This window comes from Tauraco erythrolophus, chromosome 9 (genome assembly GCF_009769465.1).
Source record: "Tauraco erythrolophus isolate bTauEry1 chromosome 9, bTauEry1.pri, whole genome shotgun sequence".
Classification (NCBI taxonomy): domain Eukaryota; kingdom Metazoa; phylum Chordata; class Aves; order Musophagiformes; family Musophagidae; genus Tauraco; species Tauraco erythrolophus.
In genome coordinates this window covers 18,423,184-18,447,887 of record NC_141473.1, presented here as the reverse complement: position 1 = coordinate 18,447,887, position 24,704 = coordinate 18,423,184, and the positions used below count along the sequence as shown (strand labels likewise).

At 38.3% G+C, this 24,704-nt stretch overlaps 1 protein-coding gene across 5 annotated transcripts in view; it reads right to left on the bottom strand.

Annotated features, from left to right (window-relative positions):
- Nucleotides 1-24,704, bottom strand: part of EXOC6 (exocyst complex component 6) — a 98,793-nt gene that overhangs the window by 8,189 nt on the left and 65,900 nt on the right. For 4 of the 5 annotated variants that reach the window (XM_086616956.1, XM_086616955.1, XM_086616957.1 and 1 more), the window contains one exon: nt 18,474-18,547. In XM_086616956.1, coding sequence (XP_086473082.1) covers nt 18,474-18,547 — 74 coding nt within the window. Of the gene's footprint in view, nt 1-9,418; nt 9,477-18,473; nt 18,548-24,704 lie in introns of those variants that run through there. The other variant, XM_086616958.1, reaches the window with a different exon arrangement.

The window sequence follows — 24,704 nt, the reverse complement described above, 5'->3', positions numbered from 1 at the left end:
TGTCCATTAGACAACGCTAAGCGTGTTGGTTATACTAGAAAAAAGGTAATTTTAAATGATCAGGGTAGCTTAGTACAAGCTAGAATGGTGCTGTTACCTCTTCTGAAGTATCAAGGGCATCAGCAAATAGCTTTGGTTGTACAACTAGGAACCCGTGATTCAGGGGCTGGAGATAAAAATGAGGAGTTATAATCTGTAAATCTAAATTTTCCATCAAAAGAAAAGTAATTATTTAAGGTATCACTGTCAGTTATGTCCTCCTGGCCCGCTCTCCTTGCTCACAAGCTGAATATTTCTTATGCTAAGAAGTTTATTAACCCCTAATCACCCAGTTACTTCTGGACTTGATTGCATGTGTACCTTTTGTCAGGTACAATTTGCCTGATAAACATGTCAGAACACTTGCTGCTTAGTCTGTTGAAACAGATAAATGCTGTCTTTCCCCAGCCTTGGGGCATAATTAACAGGGAAAAAAAGGCAGTTATAAAAACACACAGAAGCTGATTCAGTGAGGCAGGAGTTCACAGCATGCAGCCCGCCAAGGCCCATTGCCCGGCCGCTATGCTTGCCTGAGCGCTTATTGAGTTCCAGCCTGTTGTGACAGAGCAACAGGGGCAGCCCGCAAAAACTGAGATTTAAAGTAGGTTTCCACGTGAACTTCAAAAAAGAGTGGGATGATGCCTGTTCAGAAGAAAAAACCAAACAAAGTGAAGCAGCAGATAATTATATTGGTAGAGTCCCTGTCATCTTATGTGTTATATACTCAAGCAGACTCTCTGGGATGGGACCAGGAAGCAAAAAATGAAAAGAAGGCAGACGAAAAAAAACAGGAAAAGCAAAAAGGGCAAGATTTAAAAAAAAAAATTAAAAAAAAGGGCGGCATTCTTGGGCTCAGTTGCTTCTGATTTGTGCCCTGTAGTGTTTGCACGTTATGTACCCACGCACTACGGGGAGTGCAAAAAAAGAAATCCTTACCTGACCTCTGGATAACCCAAACAGGAGATTAGCCCATTTCCAAGCAAAGCAGGTTGTCACACTGTTAGGCCAATTGCTTCTATTGACACTTTGCATAAACATCTTACGCAGGGTGATCAGAAAGGACTGTTATGCCATTAACGCTCTTTTTATTTTTTTATACCTAAGCCTTACAGAATAAAGGCTTTTCTGAGTAAGGGATAACAAAAGGGTCAAAAGGTCACAAACATTCTTTTAAGTAGGTAAAAATCGGGAAGTTTAGATTCATTGAAAAGTGCAAATTGGAACTTTCTTGCATCTTGCAACATTCCAGCACACTCAGCTTTTTCTAATTTCACTTCTAGCAAATTCATTAATTAATCTACTTAATTGTGCATGTTTACTTATGCTCTTAAATAAGAAAATGCTAAAATCTTCATTTCAGGAAATCGCAAGCTGTCTAATCTTCTCAGCTAATCACTACTCTAAACAGATTTAGACATTACCATTAAAATCCTCATAAGTAACAGTGTGAAAATATAGAGAATATTTTCTTTAAGTGGTACAGCTGAACAGTCTTTCACGTACAGTTTTCACCTATAACTTACATAGCATGTGGTTTGTACTGTATACAGCAAAATATTCGATATTTTCCTTTGTTTTGTTTTTGCTTTGATCAGAGACGGAAACAATCTCCCTTTAATAGTATAAAAGCCACCTGCTGGGCATCGCAGACTACAGCTAATTGGTAAATTCTTTGAAATTTAGATATAATGGATTTTGACCTCTTCAATTAAAAAAATCCCAAAGCCTAGAATACTGGTGAACTCTTCTGGGAAATGAACAGTGCCAAGCATATACAACTGCAAGCGATACCCAATCTTTTCTTAGGAAAGAGTACAGAAGCAACATTACAATTTTTTCCTTGAGGATGCATGGCTTTTGACCTAGGAAAAAAGCCCTGTGACTGTTATTAGCTATGTATCATTTAAGTCATTAAGATAAAGGAATAGCAAATATATTAATATTTCAATTATTACTATTGTTATTGGGGTTTGGAGCTAAAAAGCACTAAAGATGAAAGGGACTTTTTCATTTTAAACACAGTAAACTCACAAAAGCCACTCACAAATGTTCCCACTCCTCAACATTTCCCACCCCAAGGAGCTCACGCTGTACCTATACACACCTTGTATTCAGAAGAACAAATGAGTTTGATGACCGAAGAGGAAGCCTGTCAACCAGAATCATTGTTGTTTCATAATTTCTGACATAACGTTAACCTCTCAGAGGAGCTACAATCCCATTGGTTTGTGAATTCTGAGGCAGCACTGTCTTTCTTTTGTTAAAACACTTATTTATAATCTGTCCAGCATAATGGGGCCATGGTCTATGACTGGGACTCACAGGCACTTCAGTAAAACAGCTACACAACAACAACACTTCATTTTTTATCTCTACTTACTCTCTGCTTGTGCTTCATGAACAAGTACACATCAATATACGTTACACAGGTACATACTTATTTCCAACAAATTAGCAAAACCCCTCTGCGTGAGCACGAAGACAACACCCCCGTTAGTTCACCAAATGCTATCTCCCTGTTTATTAAAGCATGCACATCATGAAAGCACTTACTAGATTGGAACTAAAATGTGAAGGACCAGAATCAGAAGTGGACAAAGACAAGTCTTGTTCACTCTAAGCATTTCCTGGTCGCAAAGGAACAACAGGAGTATTAAAATATAGATATCTAAGTCTAGCTTACAAGGAAAAAAGACAGAGTTTGCTAACTGTAGAATAACACCATACCAACCAAATGCAATTAGCACTCAGTCAGTAGGTGTTCGTTACTGCTGACAAATATCTTGTTAGCCTGGTTAGCAAGTCTGCCTGCCACTTGCCAAAATATTTTGTTTTGTTTACTCCCAGTGACTTATTTTGTGACTGTGGTGAATTTGAAAATCCCCCCTACTGATCACATAACTGGAATAACACACATTGGTCTAGTGTTTCAAAGTGTAAATTGATCTCTTGATCTGTGAATGTCTCCCTATAGTTTATGCTACCCTTTTTCTGGATTGGTATAACAAATGCATTTTCAAAGTGATGTTGTGGGGACTTAGCTATGCAATTCCCATCAGTGTCAATGGGGGTCGCAGGCTAAATTCCTAGGCAATGCTTTGAAAACTGAGCCCTGGCTTTTCAAAGGAAGGATAGTTTGTGTTAGAAAGGCAGGGTCTTTCAGTTTTTAAGCCACTGCACTAAACGTGCTCTTTCTTTTTTTTTTTTTTTTTTTTTTTTTAAAGCACTATGCATTTAGAAATTGTGCCTAAATTGGAGAAAATTAAATGTTCACAAGAACAAAACAGTTTTATATTCAAATGCTTCCATCTGTTTCAAGTTTATAAGAGAAAATCATATCTGTCATTATCTTGAATGTTGGGATACAATCTTTAGCACATTTGTAAGTGTGTAATGTATATAAACTGAGAGGTTTTGACAGCTGGACCACTGGGAATTGTTGTTATGCTAAGAAAAAGCAGAAGTTATTTGTATCAAAATAAATCCTTTACAACCTAAATTCTTCCACAGGGCAGAATTATTCACTAAAATCTGAACCTTGAGGTACACTCTGAGAGATGCCTAGCCTTATCATATTCACGGGCAAGCCCAAATACACTTTTTATCCTTTAGCATTTCAAATGAACTTAGGCCTGCCTACAAAATAAAACACTTTCTGCTGAAGTCATGTGAACAAGATTGCTGCTCTTACCATAACCAGAAAATCACTCACAATGTATAATTTTTACAAATCCCATTAAAACTTCAAGCAGCCTAAGATATAACTTCCAAAGAAAGCCACTGAAAAATAGTCATTGAGGCAAATAGAAATAGCTAGGCCCTATGTGATACACAATATAGCAACAAGTAACACGTATTCAAAGAAGATTTGTTTAATTACAGTGCAAATGTTTATTATGAAGTGTGTTGTTCATCATCATTAAAGAATAAGCTGGACTAGTAGCAAAAGAACTGTCTTTTGAGTCTAGAAACAGGGAAGAGTTTGAAAAGCAGGAGCCTGGCAGACAGTCAGGCTCCAGAGGGCACGGGCTCGGGCCAAATTGCTCCTGTCAAGCCCGTTAGCCCGTACACGAAGTCCCTTTAGACAAAGCATAAAACTATGTCAATGGTAAAATGTGTGGATTAAAAATTGTGTATTATGCAATGGTCAGGTCATTCAACATTTTTTTGTTTTTGAGCTTCTGACGCAGAGGCGTACACGCTCCAACAGCACGCAGGGGTGACAAGTGCAGTCCCCCGAAACAGGACATCTGCCTCTGACCTGAACAAGACTTTGAAAATACTATTTCAGTTTTTAAAATGATGAAGCATTTAATATAGCACAATTAAACTTAAGCTGTCATTTTCATTTGACTTCTGTTTTTTTCCTTTTTTAAACAGAGATTTGTGAGCAGCACTTAAACAGTGAAATTTACCAAAAGCATCATTAACTGAAGAGGCTGTTGGAGTTTTGTTTACTTAAACTTACATTTTCTATAAGCATTTTTTTCAAATGCATGAGACTTATAACAGACTTACTTTTAAGCATTTGCTCATCTATGAAACAACGCCATTACCGGCATGTGATGTGGCACAGAATCTTAAAATATGTTTTGTAGGGATTAAAATTGTATTATTTGTCTCAATCCTTCCTGTAAAAATCTGTTTGAGGTGTTTCACTAAAAAGGTGTATTAAATTTTTTAAAAATCTCTTGTTAAAATTAACTGGTTTAGAGAAGGTGGGACTAGCTAGAAATCACCTAAGTTGGTGTAACTGGAATAAAATTTAAATACAAAACAATTTCACTTCAAATTTCATAGTGTGTTCTCGAACTGAACGCTCTTGTCCCGTCTGTCATATTTAATATTTAGCAGTATCCATGTGAGTAACTCTAGATGCCTGTGATCTCACCAGAAGTCAGTATATATACTATACCACAAAAAGTCATTATCTGACAAATGCTGTTTTGAACTAACTAATCCAAACAGTCTTTGTATACACACACATCTAATCCATACAGTCAGGCTGCTGTACCCTGGAACTAAACATCCGTAGTGGTCTGCACAAGTATAATCACAACTTCAAGTTTAAATTTCAGTCCGATTACTTCTAGGATTGAGGAAAAGAGTTTTAGATACATGGCCCTGGCACGCAAATGTAAAGCGATGCCTATGGGAAGGCAAGTAGGCATGGCACAGCTCCATGGCATCAGTCTTGTGCTCACACAGGAGATGAAGTCTTCAGGTCTTTATGTGAAGCTGCAGCTCACAGAACTGACCCAGGTAGCTGCCAGCCCAGCCACTGGGAATGAGCGATTCAGTGGTAGAACGAGCTATTTCCTTTTCCTAGCTTTCCAGTTATTTCTTGTCATATTCTGACTTGTACCAAAACACCAGAGGAAACTACATCTAAGAAAAATACTGAAATTACATTGTTACAGAGATTAAGGCTTCCAATCTAATAGAAGGATATACACCAGGTCTACAAAGTCTATGCGCATCTCTTGATTCTGAAGCATTTGGTCTCCACAGAGGTCAGTGATCTCTAGTGTGCACTATGAAACACATCATCTCCACTGAGGTAATCTGGGGGTTCTACGGCAGGTAGGGAAAAACAGTTTGTTTCAACCCAATAGCCCAATTATTTTTTCATCTATAACTTTTTGGTTTGGTTTATTTTTAAGATTTGTGCAGATCTCAAAAAAGCTGCAGATCAAAAAAAAAAAAAAAAAAAAAAGTCTTAGTGCTCTAGATTTTTCTGTTAGGTGGCCGTCAAAGCCCTCAGCACTTTATATACAAGGCGTCTCTCTGAAAAGCCTCTGCAGGAAGCAGATACAAATATTGCAACTGTTCAATAAAGCATCTCAGCTGATCTTGGGTACTGAGTTAATATGGAAAGTCACTGAAATCTAAGACGTAATAAGCCAGAAACCAGCATAACTTTGTTTGCATCCAGACACAAAAATCCAATGCAATCCATAAGGCACAGACACTTACAGATGTGCTCATCATGAGTTTACTGTAAACAGATAGTTATTTCTTCCAAAGTAGCACATTCAGGGTACGGCTGCATAACCACCCTTTATAGCAGATGAAGTTACATCCCTTAGGGACAGCTATGCTAGATCTGGAAGAACTGGACAAGGAATTCCACAATCAGTAGCTCAGGAATGTAAATACAGACAAGTTAAAAGCAAAGCCAAAATCACTAGACAAAAGTTTCATATTCTTTCCTGGACCTTCACTTTCTTCTTTAGCTACTACAAAAAGATTACTTCCACATTTCTATCTATGAAATGACTCTAAAAACATTTTAGCAAATAGTACAGCCTGTATAAAATCTTGGTACTTGTTTTTGTTTTTCTTGTCTAGATAATTCGGTTTAACGAAGGCTTCTGAGCCCAGTAAGTTGCAGTAACAAGAAACCTGGATAACTCAGAATTTGTTTTTGTTGGCTTTTTGCAAAAGGTCTTTCTTCTCCTGCTGCTATGTTTGCAAACATTTTAGGAAAAGCCCTTTCTGTTTAATGTCAATAGCCCACTATTACTTCTTTTCTAAGAAACACATCTTCAAGAAATCATTCTCCTTAGAATTATATGTTTTTCCTTACAATATGCCTTTTCTCATCACTTCTCAGATGATAATATTTTCTTAAAATGTTTCATCTGAAAATTTATTTTTACAATTGCTCCAGAAGAGATAAAAATTCCAAACTATGTAATATGTAGTTTGTAATAATCACTCTTCATAGCTTAGCTCCAATAGACCCCAACATACGTGGAACTTTTGCTGAGTAATGATGGCACAATTCAGCCTCTAATGCCTCCTGCAATTTGAAAACCTCTTCCCCTGATTTTACTTGCCACTTTGAAATGTTATCCCTTTCTGGTGAGTAATCCTGTGCTAGATTCTTTTCCTTCTTAAACGACATTATTCTCACCCTTTATTGACTGACCACATCTATTATCACATGTAAGCAGTGTTAATCCTCTAGTAATTAACACCCTTATTAAAGTAATTTTAACTCAAAGAAGTTTAAATCGCATTATTGGTTTTATTTAATGAAGCTATAGGGACTGGTTTACACTGTCATTTGAGTTTTCAGCTTGTGCCTTTTCAATCTACAGTTACTCAGAGTCCCCCTGCCCCTCTGGTTACATGTATGTTTCTGTGTTGGAGTTATTCCACATTACTCTGTTTCACTGTGAACTTTTTAAACTGCCCTCTACATCAATGCATGCCAGACCTAGACACTATACTGAACATATTACCATTCCCAAAACCATCATTTGGACACGCATTTCAATTATATTACCAAATCTATACTTCCACAGGGCTCAATATCCTGTTAGTGCTTAAAATGAAAGAGACATTTTTAATGCGCTTCTCATACATCCTAAGGAAGGGCAAAGATTTTTATTTAAACGTTTTATTTAACATTAGACTGCCAAAAAGAAAGGAGAAACTGAATGCACTGAGTCGTGCCACTCACAAAAGCTGGCTCAGCACTTTTTTTGTTATTTAAAAAAAAAGTCAGTTTTTAACATTGCATTTTTTTGTGTGTGAGTGTCTACTGCATGTTCCTTTCTATGGGAAAATATCTGATGTCTATGTTCTCTTACAGATCTCAGGTAAGCTACTCAACTGACATGTTTGACACAGGGTCAAAAGATGAAAACTGTCTTCTGGTTTAAGTGCATCATGTTACACTGTGCACTCTGGAAGAGTGTGGGCTAATTGTGTGTCCTCCTGGAACGATTTCCTGGAGGCGTGCCACTGAAACCAGGAAAGCTTGCGTTCTCCTGGGAATAAGGCAACTTGATGGCTTCATGGACTTTATACACCATTAACTGTGTACTGAAAGTCCTTTCTTTCCTTTGGGTAAAACATCTCTTCAAACTTCTACTGTTTAACAAAGAAATGTTCTTAATGGGTCTCAGCATAAACCATGGAAAATGATAAACATAGAAAGAAAAGGCTAAGGACAATAAAGTACATTTACAGACAGGAACTTACTTTTTCTTTTTTTTATGTGTGTGTGCTTCATCACATATGTTTAAGTTCTTATTTTCTTCCCACCACCTACTCACCTTTTGACATTTATTCTTTTTTAAAAAAAAAATTCTTTCCATTTATCTTTTCCTTATTTTTCTCCCACCATCACTCTCTGTGACTGCAAGATCTTCTAAGCTGCACTGCTCCTTTGCTATGAATGCTCTACGGAAAGCCCTCTCCAAGAGTTTTTCTTTAGGTTTTAAAACATAGCTTGTATGTGAATCTTGTATGTAAACTTTGTTATTTCAGTTTTCTTTAAAACAGTGCAACTTGTAAGATGACAAATTGCTCCAAACCTGACACACCTATGAGACATATCTATTAACATGGTAGAAGGAGTATGATATAAAAACATGCCTAAGAACATGCTGGTTCAGTCATATCGCTTATAGTACAATCAGTTAACTTAATTCAAAAACCAGTTATTTACATAATAGTATGAAATTCGATCATTTATTTTGCTACCTATTAGTATCTTCGTACTAACACAAAGAAAATACGAGGGTTTCATCTCCCAAATTTCACTGACTGACTGGAGGTAGTCATACAGTCAGAATAGTACTTTTTTTATTTGTATTTCTGCAGCGCTAAAACATCCAGCTGAAGATCAGTGTCACATTATGATACATGTTGTACAAACACTTTTGAAGATACGGTATTTTTTTCTGACACTGTGATGCAAATTAATAAACATTCATTAATTACATTTCACTTATTCAAGTCTCTGCCATACTATATCTATGCAATTCCTTCCTTGTGGTGGTGGTATTCTGAAGCAGAGAACAATCCTTTATTTCTTGTTGTAAAAGATTCCTTTGATTTCACTGAATTTTACATTTGCCCTATAGTGACTTTCAAAGAAGAGACAGACTAACTTTCTTTTTCACAGAATAAACTAGTAAAACGAAAAAAAAAAAGGGGATATTCTATCAGCTGCCTGGGATTGACAGATAATTTAAAAAAGGAATAAATATGTTGATTGATGCAACTGAAAAAGTACTGAGGCAAATCTGTAGGGTTAAGGCGTTAGTAGTGTTGCCCAATACATACTACATACCACTGACACTACCATGTTAGCTAAGGCTGGAGGACGTAAGCAATTTCGGGGCAGAAATTATTGAATATGCTAATGCAGCTACCAGTCCCATGGCTCCTTGATGGGAGGCTAGTACTCACAAATGTTAAGAGAATACAAATAACAAGTAACTTGAAGGAAAACAATAATTTTCTTCTCTTGTGTTGTTCAATTAACAATGCTCATTCATTACTCATAGGAACCACACACAACTCACAGGATTCAGAGGAAGTCCTGTGGAGCTGAGGGCTCCAAAACTGAACTCCATCCATCAGCTAAGGGCTACAGAAGGGCCCAGACACAATGGTAGAGATCCTGCAGCAACTGCCTGTCAATGGGAAGACAACAGCTTGATATTATGTATTCACAAACTCCAGGAAAGTCACGCACCCAAATCTTCCTTCCTTGGATTTACATCATTTCTTACATGACAAAGATAAAGGTGAAGATCAGATGGGGAGCAAAACTGCTAGCAGAAGAAAACAAGAGAGAAACTTCATTCCGCTGAGTAACTTCCACTGAATGGGATGTGTGTCAGTGACTCAAAGAAAAGGTAAGCAGGAGTTACAAATAGGCATATGGATCAATTTCTTCTAATTCAAATAAGAGATTTGTTAATTGAGAAATTACCTGAAGGTGAACCTTCTGAAACCTTTCTACTAACAGATCCTTCTGCAATAGAATAAAACCTTCTCCAGATAAAGCTTATCTTGTGCTTTCTCTCATAACGTCCTTGGAAATGACTGCTTCATAGTCTCCCAGATACGTAGCATGCCAGTTACTGAAGAAATTTAGTATCTTGCCCAAGAAACTGGTCTTTGGGTTCTGGCATTATAGACATGGTATAATCAGGACACACACTTCAACTACCAAGGATACAATTTTAGTGCCATTTAGGTCACGGTCTTACAGGAATTTCCTCTGTAACTATGGGATAAGCTTTCTTGAACAGAAAGGTTTCCTGGAGTTTTAATCATAACCTCTCAGTATGTTTTGAATGAATTGATCAACTATTTCTAAACCCTGTCTTGTGAAAGTACTGATGACTAAGAAGAGCTGAAAGCTGATTAAGTGTGACAGCTGGTAGTATGCAGATAGGGACTCAGATAAGTCCATCTAAACAGTCTCGACAGCAGCTTCTGCCTACTTTTTTTTTTTTTTTTTGTAATACCTGCTTTGATCAACCTCTCCAGTGAAACTTTTAGTAATTTCTATGATGGTAATATATAGAAGCTGGAACTCCCCTGCACTGCTCTAAGAAGCCAAGTGTTTCACCTGCACATGACAAATGAGATCAATAAATGCCATTTCCTGTCTCAGTTCCAAAAATCATAAATTTACCTAACAACAACAAACCCCCCAGTCTTGTTCAACTCAGGCTTATGTTCTTATGCAAAAGCTGTTATCTGCAGGTCTCTAAGCCAATCTGAGCAAGTGCTTCATAAGTTCTGTCATTTTCTAAAATACACAGTCCAGGTTTCTTGTCAGCTCACTAATTCTTGCGCATACCTGTTTCCATAAGTGGGGAACTAAGAGAACTGTATCCCTTAGATGAACTAGCTTAAAGAAACAACAAGAAAATGATTTTCTTATTTTCGATAACTTCCATGGTTTAGGTACCTGCAGCATTCTTTACTGCCAATTAGGAGATGACATTCAGTTTAAGCATTATACCTTTCACCACAGTCTTTTGTGCACAATCTATTGTACTTTCCTCTGGAGAAACTAGTACAATTTCTGCCACAGATGGAGTAGTGTATCTTGTGGTTAAATGGCATATGCATACTGTTTTAGTTAAGGAAGGTATTGACAGGGCTACTGAAGTAAAGTTAACAGCATTCTCAGCAAGCCAGGATCTAGAGTGAAAACTTGTTAACGCTATCAGCATGTTATTTGCACTTCTCTGCTGAAAAAGGGCATTCAGATGTTGAACTGGATACAATCTATTTTGCACTGAATTTGATGAATTATTTAATGTCCCAAGGAACACACATACACTTAATACCTGGCACGTATGCTCTGTTTCCTGGCAGTAACAGGGTAGGAATATCTGCTGCTAGCACACGACTGACTTGCCATCCTGCTTTTATTCTGCAAATCCTTATCAAGCCATGCTTGGTTTTGACCCCATGCTGCTAATTTCTGTGCATTGTTTCCAAAGCTTCCTACTTCTCACCAGCTGGCGGGTATAAATCCTGACCGAGTAATGAGCTGGCTTTTTTTCTGTGTACAGAGCACTGATTGAGATCTTCCTCACAAATATCTATATACACAGCTTACGATTTGAGCCCACTGTGATTACCTCAGGCTTCACAGAAACTAGCTGAAAAGGAGAAATCAAAAGAAAGAGATTCCATTGGGGAACAGAAGTGCTTACAAACAAATTGTCATGTTTGTATGAAGAAATTGTAAGAACACAGTACTCTGAAAAGACATTGCATGTCCCTGGCAAGTCAGAGAACACACATTCAGCATGCAGTCATGCTCAAATTTAACTGTCACTTGGAGCACAGGTACGAATATGCATGCTACCCTATATGATGCAAATACATGAGATACAAGCCTTGAAGTGCCCCGTTCTGTTTGCAGTGTGCCTCAAGCCCTCCTTCTGCTTAAGTGCAGAGTCAATTTATGGAGAAGGGGAAGGCCGGCAAGAGTGTTGCTTCCTTCTCCAGCAGAGTGAGGATCTACGGTCTGAAATCCAAAGAGGTGCAACTCCTGTTTCGTTGCTGTCTGAAATCTGAGCTCTGTTCTTTAGCTGAATAAGCAGCATTGCGCTGAAAACCAGAGAAGCACAAATCCCATTACACAGCACCCTGAGGCTGGGCTTCATGTTACAGATGTAACATGCTCCTCTGCTTGTTCAGAGAAGCTGGGGAGTGCATGGGGGGGAGGGAGGGAGGGATCGGTAAGCATTGTGAAAGAGCCTCTGTGAAGATGAAAGTCTCAACTACCATTTCCCTCAGGAAGCAGATGATGAAATATTCTATACTACTTGCTAATTAAAAATTCAAACTGTTGTCTTATGAAAGACAGGCTTACTTTTATCTTTAAACTCTGAAGTTTTTAAGACTTCTAAACATACTGTTAGGGATTTCTCCCTCTTGGTGTTTTTTTAGGTTAAGACTCTTCTATGGAGTAGAGGCCAGGGTTGAGTGTACCCTACTCATTTCAAAGGCTAGATGCTGTGTGGGCTGGTAGCTTGTGAAGGAAGCCACAGCGCACCTTTAGAGTGCTCATAGAATCATAGAATCATAGAATGGTTAGGGCTGGAAGGGACCTTCAAAGGTCATCTAGTCCAACCCCCCTGCAAGGAACAGGGACATCTCCAACTAGATCAGGTTGCTCAGGGCCTTGTCCAACCTGGCCTTGAACGTCTCCAGGGATGGAGCATCCACCACCTCTCTGGGCAACCTGTTCCAGTGTTCTACCACTCTCATGGTAAAAAATTTTTTCCTAATATCCAACCTGAACCTACCTCCCTCTATTTTAAAACCGTTACCCCTTGTCCTATCATAACTGGCCCTCCTGAACAGCCTCTCCCCATCTTTCCTGTAGGCCCCCTTGAGGTACTGGAAGACCGCTATAAGGTCACCCCGGAGCCTCCTCTTCTCCAGGCTGAACAGCCCCAACTCTTTCAGCCTGTCCTCATAGGAAAGGTGCTCCAGCCCTCTTATCATCTTCGTGGCCCTCCTCTGGACCCTCTCCAACTGGTCCATGTCCTTCATCCTCCAACAGTCATGGTGGACAGGTTTGGCAACAGGATGCAACTTATTCTCAGAGGTCTACTGAAGGGCTTGAGAGCATTCTCCACAGGGAACACAGATGGCAAGAGCTTCAGCATGCTGCATGTTGGGGGAATCAGAGACAAGCCAGGACTGAACTGCAGTTACAACCACAGGAAATGAACTTCAAATTAAACACTGCAAACAAAACAGTGGGGAAGACTGAGCTGTCAGCCTGCCTTTAGTGGAAGACAATCCTGTGGCTGGGATTGAAGCCCAGTGATCTGTTACGCAGTTCCTACCTACAATGAGTTACTTCTGAGTTCATCAGAAGGACAGTCTCATCTCTCAGTGATGAATGGGAAGCAAAGAAGAAACAGGAGTACTATATTAAGTTGTAGTAAGAATTTTCTCCTTGAAATAAAGTTGCATTTGTTGCATGCACCACTACAATTCAGAAGGTTAGCAATATGTCTCACCAACAATACACCAGAAAACGTATTACAAAGTAAATAGACAAGCACCCAAGAAACTATCAATGTACTTTCCGTTATGCTTTGGAATCATCAGGAAGTGTATTATACTTTTAAATATCAGATATCAGTTTCTAGAAGGAACACATATTGCGTATTAACCTTAACTTGAGCTTATAGAAGTGCTTATCCACATGATTATTCACATACATCGTAAACAAAAGTCTGACAAAAAGGTATCTTCTTATGTTTCCATGGTACATTATTCTTTATATTAATTGCATTATGACTATGTCTATTGTTAGCAAAATGTGAACAGAAATTGCTGAACATCTTTAAGAATTTTCTCCCCATACCTATGCAGAATTTACGGACCTTGTCATTCACAGCCCTTGATCTCACAGACTGGGATACATCACTATCGGGCTGCAAGCTCTATGTTTTCATGTGGGTGGAGATACTACTCCAGAGGTTGCTTAACTCTGGGGTTATGAATGGCATATAATTATGTTCACTTGGGATGGCTGCCGCTGTTGCAGGACCAGCACTAACAGCAACTGAAGGACATTAATAACATGTACTTAAGTGCCAAAAGAACACAGATGAGACACAATTCTCCTCACCTGTGGCAAAATAAGGAAATTCCACAATCATCAAGCTAGCAGAGTACTTGTCTGAGATCAGCCAATAGAGGAAGAAGGCCTGTTTGAAACTGAAGTAGTGCACATGGCAGAGAGAAACACTAGAAACAACTTGTGAAGTCTAAAGGGAAAAAAAGCCAATCTACATTTGCAGTCTAGATTATAACTCTACAAACAATAATTTGATTTCAATAGGCACTTGTTACTATCCATTTGGTTAAGAATCAGGAAATTTGCCCTAGGACAGCAACTATTGACCTCTCAGGCTACCACAAGGTTATAATTCCTGTCCACTACACAGTACACAGGCTCTCCAAAGAATAATGCACAAATTGTAAGATTCAGGCCTTTTCCTCACAGTATTTAAGTGTTTAGGACATCCAAGAAATGGTCTCATATTCCAGAACTGTAACCCTAGTCTTTAGGCACTACACAACAGATCATAACCAGGACAAAACTAATTCACATCAGAGGCTGAGCTTCCTCAGAGTCTAAATCAAGTAGGACGAACTAAGACCTGTTTACTTTTGAAGGTTAAATCCAGTTGACCTAGGATCTGAATTGGTATCAAAATCCCCAAAGTTCATTCCACCTCACTTTGGGCCACTATTTACCAATATTTGCACTATTTACCCAGGCTCCCTATATAGACAGTAGCAAGAGATTATCTTCAGAGAGCGATGCAGGTTGCAGGAGAGCTGGGTCAACTTCATGAGATGCCAGAGACCACTCTCTTTAAAGCAGCACATGCCACCTTGATAATCGCCTTGCTGAGCTGGCCTGCCCCTCAGTGGCTTTTAGTAAGTGGGGTGAAAGGGTGTGCATAAGTATGACCTCAGTTCATATGCTAAGACAAGTGGCATGAGGCATGACAAAATTACTGCAGCTCCACAGAACCATGAATCTATCCCAATTTTCTTAGCAGCTGTAGGAGCTTCCTGTAGGAGCTGTTAAACTAGCTGGAGCTGCAAGTTTCTAGATAATCATGGCCATGTGATTCTCTATTAGCATGGGGAATTGTACATTGGTGTTCTCCCTGCAGTAAACTTCAGGTATCCCTCTAAGAAAATGCTGTGTGTTATTCTGCGGTTCTACAACTACTGCCCATCTTCCTGGGTGTGAAGCACAATCCTCTCTTAACAGCCCAGGGATGAAACTACATAGGTACATATATCCTTTGGAGAAACTGGCTGCTACAGATACAAAGATTTCCAGTGATGCAAAAGCCAAGTATATTTTTGACTACACTCATTACCTACCAGTCAGCATGAAGCAAGTAAAATGGACTCTTCCATTTGAAGTAAACCACTCACATAGAAAAGACTGTCCAAACATGAAATTATCCTTGATTCTTTTTTTTTTTTTTTTTAAGTCACTCCATGGGATATATAAACTTCCAAGATCTTCGGAAATTGTGCCCCTCCCCTGAAAGTTATTTTCCATCTTGTCCACCAAACATATAGAGCAAAGCACAGTCAAAACAAAAATCATAAAGTCATCTATGCACATAAAAGTCTTCTTCCTGACAGAAGAGAACAGAATAGAGAACAAACGTACTATGTGTGATTAGTCAACCACACCAAGTCACCTCTAAAAGATGCTGAGATACTATGGTTATGGGAATAGTACAAAAATTTTTATTGACTAGGGTTTCTACAGATTACTAGAATCTTTAAGGACCATGTTAAGTATGACAAGAGCGTAAGAGGGGATAATATAAGGAGAAAGAGGTGGCTCATCAAAGGGGACATTGGTAAATGCTTGCCCCTTCATGATTCCTGGCCTCTTAGAGCTTCCTGCTGCTAACTACTGTTCTCTTCTTAGAAGCAACCCCTTCTCATGCCAACTGTTTCTCTTTCTGTTTGCTCTTCTACATCTGTGGAAGGAAGAAGGAAAAAAGTGGGCTTGCTGGGGACAACGTGCTGTCCATACATTGTTTTCAGGGAGAGACGGAGGATCAGGAACTGTTGGGACAAAAATACCTACGGCAATTCTTTTCAGAGCTGCTCCTCCTGCCGTGGTAACCATCCAAGTGTAGCTCTTGCCTCTCTGTCTTCCAAGCTGGCTCCTTGTGAGTGACTTTACTTCTTTAGTAAGATGTGCTACAATATTCTACTCCCCAATCCTCATTAATCTTACACATTGCCCTAGTACAACAGAGAGAGAGTAAGCTGTTGTTGAGATAACTGGCTTCCATTAGCAACCATGTGATTGGCAGGACGATAAAGTCTTTTTCCTTGCAGGTCAGCTGCTTTTTAAGAAGAGGGCAATCCTGCTGATCCATCTTTTAGCTACAGTCTCTCACTGAGTCCCAAATCTCCTGCCTTTTAGCTTTGATACGGTTCAAGCTTTCCCCCTTGTATCAGCCCCTACCTGTCATCAGCTCCTCTGCACCAAACAGCCAATATCAGGAGTTTGACCTCAGGGCACAGTCCGGGTGGGCAGGTAAAACCTGACCACTGGACCTACTTCCTTATCTTTCATATCCTGCAATTCATGAAGAAGTATCAAATTCAAACCAAAAAACAGAAGCATGACCTTTTATAAGAACTTTCTGAAAAAGGCTCTGTTGCCTTTCTAAGTATTCATGAAAAGAACTGTCATCCACCCTATTGAGATAGAAACAGATCACAAATAAGTAAGAGAGGGAAAACACTGTAAATCCTTACTAAATGGTAAATGTTTTTAATGTGTGCTTGCAGTACCTTTTGGTGATGCGCCAAAAATATAGTAACCAAATCAAAACAAAAGAAATATACTAGAACTATTCTACATCTACAAGCTACAATTGCAACCTAATAAAGATAACTGCCCAGACTTTTTCTGTTTATGAAGTACCTGAAATGGATGAGATTCCCATGGCATACAGAGCATCCTCTATAAAGTGTTATTTGCATCAAGAAAATTCTAAATATAAGTTGCTAATATAAACTGAGAGCTATCATAAGAAACATAATCCCTATTTATGTGACATGCTCAACAGTTGGTACTTAAAACATACAAAAATATTATTTATTTCCTGTAGCAAGTATGTACACACCCTGCCCTCCTGCATAGCTGGAAATCACGTTTTCCCTTGAAACAAATACAGGTTCTGCAAGGATTTATAGCACTTAGGTGGATGACAGAAATGGTGCCAAAATCTCTCAACATCCTTTCCCTTCAACTCAACTGACTGAGTACAAATTGGAAGATGTTTAGTCGCTCCTTACATGGATAATAAAAGCAGAATAAAAAAGAATTCAAAAGCAGAAGGCTGCTAGTCAAGGCAAGACTTGTGGTATTTGAAGTCTGGCAGAGTACATCTTTACATACTGAATTCTGGAACTCCTAATGTACACGTATCACATGAACACATCTTATGTCCACGATCCTATATCCTCCTCACATAGTCTGCACTTATCCCATTGTAGATATTGTTCCTTATTATCTTACTGCGAGAATGTAACAGACAACTGCACGTTTTAACTTTTTCATCTAAAAATACACTTTAATGAAGTCCTTTCTAACTACTAGGAAAACCTGGAATACTTTTGCCTCAGGAATTTTCCCTCTGAAGTGCCTTTTCATTATCTTGCTGTGAAAAACCTACTAAACTATTAAAAGCAAAAATATTCTTACTATATAGATAATTTGGAATTCTTTCTACATTTCTCCTCTTTTCTGATGATTTTGACAGACTCATAATGGTGCTGAAAAATATCACCATCTGCAGAAAGCTAAAGATCCTCTATGTGCAGTTAATGATTCATTTCACTATTTAAATGACACTTAAACTCACAATTTTGTGAAATAATAAATCCTTTCTAAAAGCTTACTTCAAGTATGAAAAGTTTTTGAAAATGAATTGCTATGGGTGGATACAGTGTCAGAATTTATGAAGAGCAGGGAATAGAAATAACTACGTGAAATTAAGGTAAGTAGATTTTAGTCTGGAAAAAGCTTCCTTTTGGCAAGAACTGTGGAAAAGTGCTTCCAGTATTAAGGCATTTAAAATTTAATTTGATATACAATAAAGATCAGCCAGTTGGAATAAAGCTGCTTTCTAGCAGTTTAAAAGAATTCTACATAACAAATTAAGGAAAGGAAATGCTAAATAATACCGTGCCTGATTCTGTTCTCCAGGGAGTAGTTTTGTAGACAGAAGCAATTGCTCAAAATGGAATCAGGCCAGTACACACCAGGGTAACATGTACACTCTTGCAAAAAGGCATCACAGGATCTTTACAAAATTGTCAGGACCAAAATTCAACCTTACATCCATGTAGCTGTACCACCAGTAGCACAGTGCCCCCTAACAACACACTGGAGAAACAGTTTTATGCTAAATTACAGGGAATAGTGCCACCAATAACACTTCAAATAACTGCTTTTCAAAACTAATTACATGGGAATGCAAAAACATGAAAGGTTCTTGAATTTAATAACTTCAGCATTGGTCAAAAGGGGAAATTAGTAGGATAAAAAACAACAACTAGTGTCTTACTTGTCTGAGGTCGATGAAAGCTAACTGCAGGGTGTCTCCCTGGAATCCTGGCACAGGCTCAGAACTAGCAAACACTGCAAAGAAAGGTTAAAAATATTACGGATGTAGATTTTTTTTTAAAAATCTAACAGAAAATCAAGCTCCATGCAATATAAATGCAGCTAACATCCCAGTGGTAATGCTACAACCACAGAAGCCAACATCTTTTTTTGGCCTGAGGTGAATGATTACTGAAGAATTTTGAAATAATACCAATTCCATGGCTGTCACCATATTCAAACATCTGCTTTTGTTACAGCATCCACCCTATAAAAACCCAACCTCTAGCCAAACAGCAATAAAAGACAAACACTAAGGTGGGAATTAGCTTAATATGTAGATGACAGGTAGAAAGCTCTACGTGGCACAGTCAGAGCAGAGCTGAAATGCCTGTTCATGCCTTTTAACCAGCTTATTGATAATGAACTTCTGCTCTTTCTGAACCCAAAAACATGCTGTCAGAATTGGAAGGCAATGCTATGTTCAAAACACAAAAAATAGTAACACTTATGGTAATGAAAAAAAGCCAGCTATTTGTTTGAATTAGGAAATGATCAATAATTGTCAAACTTAAAAATAAACGTACTTTTTTTTGTTCTCATCCCAGTCACACATTAATAACGGACACTTGCAGAAACACCCACTGCCTCACATCCCCATTCAACTTAGACATCTTACTTTAAAAGAGTTTAAGTGAATTTTTCTTATCTTCTTCAGTTAGAGCTCTTAACAAAACAAAGTAGGTATTACTGTAATAGTTTTAGAGAGTACCATCTGAGGCAGTGAAAGGTAACATTTTTTTCCAAGTTTGAGAAACAGGTCATTCAAAGGTAGAGGAAACAAAACATATGTATCAAAAAACCTTCCATATCCAGTGCTCGACTCTACTGTGCCACACGGACTCCTACCAACATTTAAAAGTAATATGAAATCTTCAATAGAATTTTTTTTCCTAATGGCTAGTTAGAAAATTTGGATCATCAAGTGAAAGTAACATCCTGAAAGACATTGGTGTCTGAGCTAACATGATGTTAAAACAAGGGGATCAATTATTTACTTCTGAATGTATGGTTTCAACTTAAAGCAGACTAATGAATTCGGATAGACTATACAAAAGTCTAAAAATGATTATATGGAATGCCATCGTAAATGAAAATAACAGATTCTTACTTAAGCGATACACAAAGCTACTAAGACCATCTCAGAATATCTAGTAACAGACAAATATAGTAGCAGAGTAGCAGCTTTACCAGTAGACACAAAATTTATTACTTGTACTACAGTAGTGCAAAAATTTTTATGGACAGTCATGTAATAGGAGAATGAATTAAACTGGAATATTTCTTGATTCTTCATCAACTAAAGGAACGAAAAATAGCAATCAAATGCCGTAGGAAGAACACTGTAATGTCACAGACAAGTACTGGCAAACGCTCACTAATTACTGTATTCAAGTCTGAATTTTAGATTGTCTGGTTTTCCTACTTTGTAAGTAACACCAACTTTCTATGGGAGTTTTCAGTGAGTTTCAACCTATCACAAAGATGCTTTTTAGATAAAAATGAAGAAAGATAAAAAACAGTGGAAAAAGCATATCCTAAACCCAGCATTTTATAGAGAGAGTTTGCTTAATAATCCCTTTAAAAGCAGCAAAGAGAAAACAGTCTGTAGAACCACCAACCTGCAGAAGAACAAAAGATCTCCAGGCCTAGGAAAGCATCCTTCGAAACACCTTACGCTAAAGGGTTGGGTGTCTCCATGGCTTTCTTCCGCAGGTATTTCATGGCCACTGGGATCACCCTTTCTTCGGAGACAGACAGGCCAATGATGCTGGCCTCTGTGGCCAGCCAAACATAGAGTTTAAAATGGGAACACCATACTATAGTAGGGAATTCTTAGCAACGCCCCATGGCAAACAGCTAAGAAGAGATACATGGGTTGTGAGCTACGGCAGCACACTAATAAGGAACATAAGCATGACGCTCAGAAGGAGTCTTTTCTACATCCCCTAAACAAGGAAGGAGAACTTGTGCTATCCTTGAAAGATAAGGCCCATCTGTATCTGATCCCGTATAACTTTCCGTTCACAGACAGTACACCGAGACCAGCTTCTCCCACTACAATCTAACCCACAATGGTAGCACTGGGAGAAGGAAGCTCTATGGTAAAGGAATGGCTACAGAACGGAAAAGTGAATATAACTGGAAAGTGCGACCTGCAGCAAAACTTCTCAGTTAGCTATTGGCGCTTCATACTTTGGGAGGTACCTTCCTATAGTGCGACACTTCGACTTGCCGCAGGGCCAATATTTGCATCCTTTGTGCAGCTCATCAGGCTAACATGGTTCGGAATTTATCCTAACGCATTAAATAATGCAGTATGATCTAGTTTCTCTACAGATTACTTCCTACCGTTGCAGCAATAGAACAAGAAGCACCCAAGGTACCAATCTTAATTATTGTATATACTTTGTTCTCTTTAACTGCAATTTTATATCATGAATGCATTTACAACACCAAGGACACTCATTACAGCACAAGTATTTATTCTCACATTTGGGTCATTTCTGACAGATGACTATGGTAGAATTTGTTTCATTATTACAATTTCATGAGTTCAAAGGGCAAAAAGATAATCTACTTACGGTAACGGTCAGGCAGTTCCTCCCCCAGCCCTCAGCTCAGACTTTTAAGTTTTGCTAACAATTTTATAAAGCTAATTAAATATTTTCTACTGCACAGTGTTTTAGGAAGATATTATAAGAACAGGATTAACATTCTTAATGTCTTTGTCCTAAGGGTCCTTTTCCAGATGGTAACGAAACATTGTCATATACACATCTTTTAAAATAATTCACCCCCTACATTCATTTTATGCTTAAAGAGGATTTGGAGGGATAGCGGGCTGGTTCGTTGGTTATTTTAGTGTGCATAAAAGCATTCAGGAATTTTATAATATATGAGAATGAAATGCAAAGATCACCATTAAACTGTCACATATAGGGGCAAGCAGCTGGCTGCTTGGCAGTTTGAATCAGAAACCTCAATGTTTTCAGGAAAATAAGCTGAAAATATGCATTACGTGAATCTAGTATTCACAAGGTTTTTGCTAAAGTCTTCTTTCCCTGCACTTTGCTGATACTGTGTAGACCCCTTGCTGTGTAAATAGAAGAGGATCTCTGGCACTATGTTTGTCCACGGTATGTACAATCTCAACGTACTTCCTACAACACCCAGTTTGCACGTTTACAGGAGGTAGGATCTAATGAAAAAGTATGTAATAATACAAAAACAGGCTGGGAGGTAACACATACATGAGAATGGTAAATTTACATATTGTAAAGATGACTTTAGTCCATTTTCTTTTGAATACTTTGCTTTGGCCTTTTCATGACATTTTGTCATGAATATGGATGTCATGAATTCACACAGGATATACGTGAATTGATATGTATACATGTTAACAGATATCTTAAGAAAAAGGCTGTTTGCTAAAAGGGAATTTAAGACATCTTTAACTGTAAGTTGTACAGAATTTCTATGCACTTCTAGATTTATTAACAGGTCTCTTCATTTTATTCTCTCAAAACCTCATCTTTTAACCATCATCTGATTGTGCCTCTCTGTTGGTCTGCGAATTCAGTACTTAATTCCTGACAAACACTTTTGCTGCTCAATGGCAGAAATTAAAACTCAGAGTCTAGACTTTGGATCAAAAGCTAAATTAGGACAGTTTTATTACAGCCTCGTAGCATCAATTCCAATGCCAGACAGCAAAGCTACAAATGTATTTTTAAAGGAAGAGCAGAGAATCAGGTGACTATCACAGCAGCCGTCAGCCACTTTGCAGCCCTGTTGGGTGCTCCAGCTGTTTAAACACGCCTGGGGGGAGCCTCCCCGAGGGAGCTGCCAGCTGGCTAGGAAGCAGCCCCCAGCACTGGCCAGATCTTGCTGCTTCCCCTCACTCGGGCACTGCCATATGTGACTGTCAGATGAAGGATAGTCTCAAGCGAGCGAAGTTAACCTGGCTTCCCAGATGGGAGAGCAGGCAGCTAAAGCGAAGGAGAATATTGTGCCTTTTCAAGGAAATGCAGGATTTGGGTTCCTCAGCTTCTGGCATGCTCACCTGGAGATCACCTTCATGTATGCTCAACAGAGAGCACTTGGGTCAAGATCTTTCTTGCTCTTGGATACTGCAGCTGTCCACACAGTGGGTGAAAAAGGGGGACTGGCAGGAACCCTAGGCAGGGCCGGTTAGGAAGGTGTATTGCCTCCTGCTTTGTGCTAATTCTCTGCTAACCCATGCTCATTTATAGGCAGGACCCAAAACCTTTTCATCCTTGCATGGATTCATGTCTGAGTGAAGACGGACACCTACTCAATCATGTCTCCTTCTGCCAATTAATTCTGTCTCAAAATTCAGCTATGTTAAAACATGTAAATTATAAAAATTATTGATAATTCTTCCAGCAATTAGAATTTATGAAAAGTTATAATTCCTTAATAAAATGCTGATGTAAGGTATTCAGATCTGAATGGAATCTCTGAATAGTTCATTTTCTATTATGTACACCCTGCTTCTTATAAAGTGAGATAGAGCAACCCACGTTTGAATTTCTTCAAGAAACCTTCAAGAAATGGCAAATGCCTCCCCTCCCCAATCCATTTCCCTCCTCAGGACACTGAAATGCAATGTGCAAGCAAAAGACTCTTTGCGTTCTATTCAAGGGGACCAAGTATGTTCTATTTTTCTGCAGACTGTTGTAAAATTCTCAATCATCCTAGTGGAAGATCACCACTGAGAAAGAATGTGTAAGATACAGAGACAAAACACTGCTCTAAGTTGTAAAATATGTAGAGAGAGTGGAGAATACTTCAATTAAAATAAGACACACTGAAATCAAACTGAAAGCTTTTGGAATGTTTGGAAGGAATACCAAAAACTTATTAGAAGCAGAGCAAGAAGATCATAACTTTTTTTTCTTTTTATAAATCATCAGAGAAGACCACTTGATACTATTACTATTCTTGAGCAGAAGTATCAGATGCTTCCACATTTTCTGCTCTGCTTCTTAAAGTAAGGCACTTCACTGAGAAATGCAGTGCAGCATAATGAAATCCCAGAGTTCATCACAAGATCACCTCCCTCCCCTTACACCTTTCTTTCTTTGAAGTCCACTTATCATTGTACCTATTTGCTATGATTAAGAACTGTACTGACTTTAACAGATCGCTGTTCATTAACAGGTTGTTGGGTTGTTTGTTGGACTGTTGATTGCTTTTTAATGGAAAAAAAAATGTGTGACAAGTAATCACGTTTTCCTGCTTTTATTTAGATCTCTTCCTGTTCATATTAGAAACAATAAAAATGCAATGTTAAAGATCAGAATAAATGTCTAGAATATTGCCAATAATTTTTAAAAATGTATCTTCAGATATTCATAACTTTCTACATCTCACATAACTTCTCAGTTCAAAATGTGTTTGAGTATACTCCACTGTGCCACAGTGAAATGTCAAACCCATGTATACAATACAGTAGGAAACTGCCTACTGTAGTAGGTAGCCATGAATTATTTGCACACTCTAAACACTAATTGAAATGTCACTGTCGCATCCATTAATCCGAAAGTGTCAAAGAATAAAGCTGGAGGAGGGTGACAAGTAAGAAGACCTAAAACCTATTCATGCCACAATGATGTTATGGAAGTAATTTCCTTCCTACAGTTGAAAGGCTCATCCTCAGCGGTGAGCTCCATGCAAAACACCAGGAACTTAATCCTGTCTTCAGTGCTGGATTGAACCAGTATTATAAAATAATTCTGATGCTATATTTTGAACAGTAAGAATAAAACAACATCTGATGTTTATTAAATGAGTAATACTATTCTGCAAGTCAGTAGTAATTCTAGGAGGGAGGAAATGTCATGTAACAGTGCATTCAAAATTTGTTTATAATAAATAAACAAACTCAAGAGGAAAATTAAAATTTCACAGACATTTCACCACTTTTTACCCCTCGCAACTATAAAAGCATAATATTTATGTACTGGTTTGGGGCAATTTTGTACTAGACTATAGTCTTGTTACTGGATATAGCGATTATGATCCCATTAGGAGTAACAATAGATGTATGTTTTGACTGGATGACTTAAAAAAAATTCATTAAAAAAAATCCCAGAAATGTTAACAT